The sequence below is a fragment of the Panthera pardus genome, unplaced genomic scaffold, assembly GCF_024362965.1.
Source record: "Panthera pardus isolate Hobbes unplaced genomic scaffold, ASM2436296v1 HiC_scaffold_6, whole genome shotgun sequence".
Classification (NCBI taxonomy): domain Eukaryota; kingdom Metazoa; phylum Chordata; class Mammalia; order Carnivora; family Felidae; genus Panthera; species Panthera pardus.
Window position 1 is genome coordinate 19,305,921 of NW_026526991.1, and position 8,344 is coordinate 19,314,264.

Here is an 8,344-nt window from a genome sequence, read left to right on the forward strand (position 1 = left end):
ACAAAATGCAATAAAACAATAGAGGATGATCCCAGAATGTGTTCCTTTTTAAATTTTTTTTTTTTTTTATTTTTCTTTCACCGGGGAAAGATGCCACAGGCCAGAATTCTCAATTTTTCAGAATCTCCTACCTGTCAACGAATCTGTGATGGCGGCAGTTGAATAGAAACATATTTCTGTGTGTTTATAAAGCAATTTGTGGTCCTCATGACACCAAGGGCACATAAAAGTAGCCTGAGTGAGGTTCGACTAAAGTAAAAACTAAAGGCCTATCCACTTCTTTCTTAGGAAAAAAAAACAGACCCAAGCTCTCTATGAGATTGACTGATGAGGCATAAAATAGGAAAGGTTGAAACCCCATGTTACAAATAGATGGGTAGGGTACATAAAACTTCAAGTTAATGTCACTTTTTCTCCTTTATTTTTAGGAAGTACATTTGAAGAACGCAAGTAGAGGGAGTGCAGGAAACAAGAACTACAGAATGTAGGAAGACCGTCCTGAATTGTGAAGAATGACATGCCACCGGCAGGATCCTTTGCTCTGTATGAGTTACCTGATAAACACCAGAAGACCTACCAAAAAATAAGTTTGATGACATTTCAAAAGATGGGCATTTCCCCCCAATGAAATACGCAAGTAAACATTCCAACATTGTCTTTAAGAGTGATTGTTAAAAGCTTTGCACCTTGCAAAAATGGTCCTGGAGTTGGTAGATTGCTGTTGATCCTTTAACAATAATGTTCTATAGAGAAAAAAAGAAATATATATATATATTTCTTAGTCCCTGCCTCTCAAGAGCCACAAATGCATGGGCGTCGTATAGATCCAGTCGCACTAAATTTGTCTCTGAGTCTTGGCTGCTGGAGCCATTCATTCAGCAGCCTTGTCTAAGTGGTTTATTAATTTTTTTTTTATTTGCACTTCTTTCTACGCAACACAGGCCGTTTGTTTTACAGTGTCTGATAATCTTGTTTGTCTATCTTCACCCCCTCTCCCACCTCATCATCTTTATATTTGCCAAATTTGGCCTCCTCAAGAGCAGTAACAAGCAGTCCAGTAGCACACCCAAAAGATTTTAACCCAAAAGATTCCATCTGTGGCATTTGTACCAAATATAAGTTGGATGCATTTATTTTAGACACAAAGCTTTATTTTTCCACATCCTGCTAAAAAAATGCAAGTAGTTGCAGTTTTGAGGCCAATCATTTTTAGGCATATGTTTTAAGCATAGAAAGTCTCAAACTCTCAACACTTCTTTCAAATGATGAGTTAGTGTGCAACCTGATTAGTAATTTCTCTCTTTTTATTTTTTCCATATAGAGCACTATGTAAATTTAGCATATCAAGAATACAAGATGTATCACAAACAGTATGTAAAACTCTGTTTTTTAGTACAATGGTGCTATTTTGTAGTTTGTTATATGAAAGAGTCTGGCCAAAACGGTAAAAGGTGAAAGCAAAACAAAAGAAGCCTGGAGCCAAAAATGACACAAAGGGGAAGGGTACTAAAAATCCATCCATTTGGGAAAGAAGGCAAAATTCCTGCAATTATGCCTTCCAAGAGAAACTTAAGACACAAAGTCCGCTGATGCAAATTTGATTGGTGAGTCTAGAGAGGAGTGGAAAAAGCAGAAGGCTAGGAATTTAACGTCCTGGTTTCTATTTCTCACAGAAGAAACAAACATCTGCCCACTCTGTCTTGGACTCACCGCTGTGTGACTTTGGGCAAGTCACTTCACCTCTCTGTGCCTCAGTTTCCTCATCTACAAAATGGGGGCAATATGCCATCTACCTACCTCACAGGGGTGGTATGAGGATTAAAAAGATAACGCTCCAGATTTTCTCCTGGGTTGCTATGAGGGCACACGGTCAGAGCCCTTGAGTTGCTGGGATGCCAGGAATTCTATAAACAGCCCATCTGCAATATAGCTAGAAAATTGATTAGCCAAATGCTCCTGACATGCTAATTCTTGTCAGTGAAGCTATCCAATGAACTATCCAACTATCTAGTTGTTAAAAGCTAACAGCTCCATCTCCTTTAAAACACTTTTCAAAATAACTTAGAAATGTCTGACTTACATTTGATCTGAATTCTGCGTTTGGATTTATGAATACAAAATGAAAAGAGAGAAAGGAAACGAAAAAAAAAAAAGATTTCCACCAGTGAAACAGCAACTACTCCATCTGACTCTTCCGGGCAGTTACTAGTAATGTGGTAATACTTTTTGCGATATTATAAATGATAACTTTATTCATTTTGAACAATATAGTTATTCTTTCTCTTTGGGCAATCTAAAAAAATGGTTTCAAATATTTAAGATTTCAAATATTTAAATAATATCTAATTTTTAAAAATCACAAAATTACTTTAATAAATTTGTGCTTCTCCTTAGCTGTATTTACTTATATATATATATTTTTTTAATTTATGTTAAAATATACTTGACTAGAGTTGCTAGTTGAGAGGCAAAATTTTCCTTCAAAACTAGAAATTTTCCTTCATGTCTGCTTACAGAAGTGACCCCTGACGCGCTGTGGGTGCATCTTATCCATTCAACTGAAAATTGATATCAAGAAAATCCAACAGAGAGGACAGGCCCATGGTGGCCTAGAAAATGTTTCCCATCTACTTATCAAGATTTTCTTATTAGAACAATGAATCATCCATCATTTAGATCTTTTTATCTGCCTTCAAACTTTTTGGTGAAAAGCAACCAGGCTTGATTACTTCATGCAAATTGTATCCTTTTTATTCTTAGAAAGTGTACATAGAAAACAAAAATAACAGCTTTAGTTTTCATCCCACTGGTTCACCTCAGGGTTGAGAGACCAGAAAAAGTCTGACTTCCTGGATCTTCAGACATACCCAAAAGAAGGCCTATAGAGCAGGTATCTCTGCTCAGCCAAAAAGTGTTTAAACCCTCAGACCCTCAGCATTATTTGAATTGAGCACCTCTGTCATGCTGAGCAATGTTCTGATCACTACAGACAAATGTAAAAGAAACTGTAACTCATTTTTGCCCTTCATCTATTTTCCAGACAGATGTGTTCGATGGAATTAGGTGCTTGACCCCTCTTCCCAAAATGGCACTTCTGGTTTTTATTTCGTGTTCTTTATGTATACCTTCTAAAATTACTGTTTCCCAGCAAAACTTTACCTGTAATCCTCTGCAGACCTATGAGTTTCCAGACACAGTTGAATATGGTAATTCTAAGAGTGTCTATGACTTATTTGATTCACTTAATAATTCTATTCACAGCCAAAAATACCCCAGTGAAGAAAGCTTAAATGTGCAAAGTCATATTATCTTTCTTAATTTTTCCAACATATAATCCTCTCCTTTATACCATAAATCAATGAATTAAAAATTAACTAATTATACTAACTCAACTATCTTATTTTAAAATGAAATAAAACTAGAAGACAAATCAATGTAAAACTTCAAAAGTCAGTTGATGCCATACTCTACAGCAGAATGACACAGGATTGATAGAAAGGAGCACCTGAAATTTCACAAGTCAAAACTTTTATAAGCTTTGCTTTTGATTTCTCAAATGAGGCAATTTCAAAATGTTTATGAAAAAGCTGTCAATATTGGTAATAACAGACTTAGTTCTAGTTTAACTGACAATACTGAATTACCTACATCAAATCTCTGTTCCCAATTCCCCAAATAATAGAACAGTATCTTTTGAAGACTTTAAGATGAGGAGGCTCCACTGAAAAAGTTAATGTATCTTTACATCAGAATCTACTCTTCTAGAGATAGAGAAAAATTTGCAATACCCACTCCTCCATACACACATGCATGTGCATGTATGTATACACACACACACACACACACACACACACACACGCTCATCCTAAGGGTCCAATGGAATACTCAGAAGAAATCACTTCCTTGGAAAATCTTATTGAAAAAAAAAAAAAAAAAAAAAAGCCTGGCCTCCCTTGAGAATCCATCCCCTCCTTGGAATGTCAATGTTTATGTAGATGAAACCATCTCATGCACTGTGGCTCCAGGGTTTCTGTTACTAGTTTATGCACTTGGGAGACTGCTTGAATGGAAGATGTAGCACATTTTGCTTTCCCATTTATTGTTTGGCCAGCTATGCCAATGTGGTGCTATTGTTTCTTTAAGAAAGTACTTGACTAAAAAAAAAAAAAAAAAAAAGAGAAAAAAAAGAAAAAAAAGAAAGCATAGACATATTTTTTTAAAGTATGAAAACAACAATTCTATAGATAGATGGCTTAATAAAATAGCATTAGGTCTAGTCACCACCACCTTTCAACTTTTTATCACTCACAAGTAGCGTACTGTTCACCAAATTGTGAGTTTGGGGGTGTGGAGGCAGAAGATGGCATTTTTCTGAAGTTAGAAGCCTCCATTATTCTGCCGGCTCTCAAACTCAGAAAAATTAGCAATATATTATCCAATCTAAATACCTTAATCAAGAGCATAGAGTATAAATGGAGGGCGGGGAGGACCTTACAGGCAACTGGCAGAACAAAAGATGATAAAGTTACTTATTGATTTTTGTGCTCTCTGCTCTAAAAACGGATATTCAGCAAGTGGAGAAAATAAAAACAAAGAGAAAAAAGGCATAGATTAAATCTGCTAAAAATAGCTTCTGCCATATCCCCCTTAAGTCATTCTTTGGCATTTACTGGTTTATAGAAGATATTCTCCCTTCATCTAAACATCTCAAAGAGCAGTAGCTCTCATAAAAAGCAATCACTGATCTCATTGGGAAGTGTTGGAAAGTATTTCCTTATGAGATGGGGGTTATCTACTGATAAGGAAAGAGAAGAATTTATGAGAAATCGTTGAAAGAGATGGCTAACAATCTGTGAAGATTTTTTTGTTTTGGGTTTTTTTGTTTTGTTTTGTTTTTTACTTTATACAGTCTTTATGAATATCTTAATGTTCAAAAATGACTTGGTTCTTCTTTTCTTTTTTTGTATTGGAATGAGGGATGATAAGTTAAACCCACATAGACTCTTTAAAACTATAGGCTAGATAGAAGTGTATGTTTGACTTGTTGAAACTATAATCAGACTATTTAAAATGTTTTTGCTATTTTTAATCTTAAAAGAGTATACTAATTTATTAGAGACAGATCCTGTTTGGCTCTTTTCATAAGAAAGAACATTCCCACTCAAATCACCTGTGCTTTCCCAACAATATTTTCAAAAGATAAATCTGATTTTTTAATACAAGAATTCTTTATGCCCCTTGCCTGCAATGATCATGAAGTTCAGAATATGAGGGGGCAAAAACAAGAAGAAAATTTAGTTGATTCTTTGTTTTTGGTTTGTTTGTTTTCAATGCTAGTGTTTAATCTTATAGTACATATTTGCTTATTGCTATTTTAATATTCTAAAAGACTTTCCTATTAGGTATTAGAAACTGATACATAGGTATTTTTGTGTGTGTGATTTCTATTTAAAAAAAAGGATATGAGAAGACTGTCTGAAGCTTTAAGTGCATATGGTACAGGATAAAGATACCAACTGAAATAACCAAGTCCTATCTGGAACAATACTTTTTTGGGGAAACCTCTCATAGATAAGACAGAGGCCCAGGGAGTTTTTGAAACTGTTTCTATTCCTCCCAGTCATTCATTTAGTATCTGCCTCAAAATTTTATAAAGGGGTGACCAGGCTGAAACCCTGGAATTAAAGGGACCTCTTTAAAAATAAATACTCCTCATGTTCCCTCTTAATTTATGGTTACACATTGATCTTAAACATGGTCCTTCTTTCTCCCCATTCTTCAGCTGTCATTGATAAGGTCTTTGAAGGGAAAAAAAATTTTTTTCATTTGAAAATGGAGAACACAAAGTCCAAATGTTACTGCCCAATTGAAATGTGATTTAAGATGGAGATAGTTTCTCCTACTTAGTCCTTGCTGAATCACCTGTCACCTTCAAAATGACCTTTCATAAGACTTAGAATCTGCCCTTTCTTTTAATTGCCCAGGCCTACTGTAGCCTAAAAGTAAACATTATATTCATTTTTTTTTACCCAAACTACACTGATGTAAAAGTAGGAAAAATAAAAACAAAACTCAAAATCCCTTCCAAGCCACCCACTGGCCCCCTTTACCTACCCAGTGCAAAGTCACTTTTGTGAATCTCTTATTCTGATTTTGTTTGGATATTTATCTTGTACCTGCTGCTAAACACACTGCAGGAGGGAGTCTGCAACCTCAAACTGTCTACTCACATCTCTTATCTGTGTCTGTGTATCATTAAAATGTCTATTCAAATATTAAAAACTTTCAAACACCATGCAGCTTGTATTCAGTTTACATAAAGGCCCCAAGTACCATGTCAGATCTCTTGTTACTAAGAGAGTTAATGAACTATGAGAACTGGGATTATATCATGTGCTTTGATTCATACGTTTGTTTGTTTTTTCACACCTACAAACCAGGTGTGATAAAGACACTTACAGACACTGAATTTTTCCCTGCTACTTTGGAACAAGAAAATAATGATTGGTCATTCATTATATCTGTCTTAGTTCAAAGGCATTTTTTTATTAAATTAATTCTGATTGCATTTGAAATCATTATTCACTTATGGCAGAGGATATCAATCCTAATGACTTCTAAAACTGTAACTAACTGAATCGTTATCTTACATTTACTGTTAAGTAACCATATTTGGAAAAATGTATGGCTAGAGCGTCATAATAAAATGATATATCTTTCTTTAGTAATTACATTAAAATGAATCATGTTTGATTAATTAGTTCTTTTGGACAATGTTGGTGTAATGTGTCATTCCTTAAGAATTCTATTGTTATGTAGCATTTTTATTAATTAAATCACTGCAATAAATAAACAAAAAAATTTACCCAGAAAAATAAAACTAATCATATACCAGGATGGAGATATCTTATAGAATTTACAGAGTATATTTAACAATAAATGTTTCAAAGAACTTGTACAAACTATGTAAAAGATGTATGAATTGTACAATATATGCATTAACAATAAAGCAGGTTTAAGTAACTGACCCCACTCACTGTAACCCAACAGTGAGTTATAATCCATGACACAAATGGTCTGGGAAAAGATTTTCTATCATGTAGGACACATCTACAAGTAGCATTCAATACACTCCCAATATTGTGTGGTTCCATCAGAATGTGGTCTCTCAGCATTGGGTTTTTATTTCAATAAATTTTTCTAACTCTTTACTGAATATCAAACTCATAGCAGTATTTGTGGAAGCACAAAGTGGAAAGATCAGTAATTTCCCTCTTGTTATATGAAAGCATTTCATTCTATTTGCCTTTTCTTAAACCTCCCATGAACTATTTGGAAAGTTACCTAAATGTCTAAAAGGCTCAGGAGTCTCGTACTTATTTTAAGAAACTCCTAGCCATACCAGTTTATTATTTTCCCACGTGCAGCTCACCGTTACTCTGTGACTCCCTCAGAGTTTCTGCGGCTCTCCTTTGACACTGACATTTTCCAGGCCTCCTTGTCCTATTTGTGCTCAGCATCTTGCTTCCAGTGGCCATGAGCTTCTAACCGCATTGTTTCTCTCCACCTTCCCCCCTAGACAATACTTTTCTCCCTTCCTTCACACTAGGCTAATGTGGGTACCGCCTTTCACTGAAGGCTCTGGGGATGATGAAGTGGGAGGCAATTAAGCATGGGGCAGAAATCTGCTGCCAATGTCAAACATCACTGTCACTAAAATCCATTAAGGAATCTCTGGCTGCTCAAGTGTCTCTTGTCATTTTAGTAAGACCCCTTCCTCTCCTCAGCAAACTCTCCCTGGAATTACTTCCTATCCAATCCTTCAAACTTTCCCTTAGAAAGAACTTTCAAGGACATTCTATTTCATTCTCATGCAGAGCAATCTTCCCTGTCACAGCTTCACCCTTGGTGGGAGTGGGAGGAGGGCCTGCTCACTTTTTATTACTGAATATGCCCCAAAGGTGATTTTTCCTAAACAAAAGAGCAATTCTGTCCCTAAGAGGAATTTTGTCTTCCTTCAAGGTCGTCTGAGTAAAATTGCAGCTGCTTTTTTAAAATGACATTTTTGCTTTCCTGTAAGATCTGTAAGAGTGGTAATATTGTTGATTAATAATATTAATATTTGCTGAGCACTTACTATGGGTCAGTCACTATGCCAAGTGGTTTACCTCTATTATCTCATTAGTCCTTATAAAAATTCTGAGTCAGGCACTGTTATGAACCCTATTTTACAGATGAAGAAATGGAAACTCAAAGACATTATTTAACTTACTGAAGGTCACAGGCAGGGTGGGCTTGAATCTGGAACTGGGGACATCAAAACCTGCGTTTTTACTATTTTGCC

General features: G+C 35.4%; 1 protein-coding gene across 3 annotated transcripts in view; it reads left to right on the forward strand.

The window, feature by feature from the left end:
• IGF1 (insulin like growth factor 1) overlaps positions 1-7,216 on the forward strand; it is a 78,717-nt gene extending 71,501 nt beyond the window's left edge. For 2 of the 3 annotated variants that reach the window (XM_019446612.2, XM_019446613.2), the window contains exon 4: positions 429-7,027. In XM_019446612.2, coding sequence (XP_019302157.1) covers positions 429-488 — 60 coding nt within the window. In that variant the 3' untranslated portion in view covers positions 489-7,027. Of the gene's footprint in view, positions 1-428 lie in introns of all 3 variants that reach the window. The other variant, XM_019446611.2, reaches the window with a different exon arrangement.
• Positions 7,217-8,344: the final 1,128 nt, after the last annotated feature.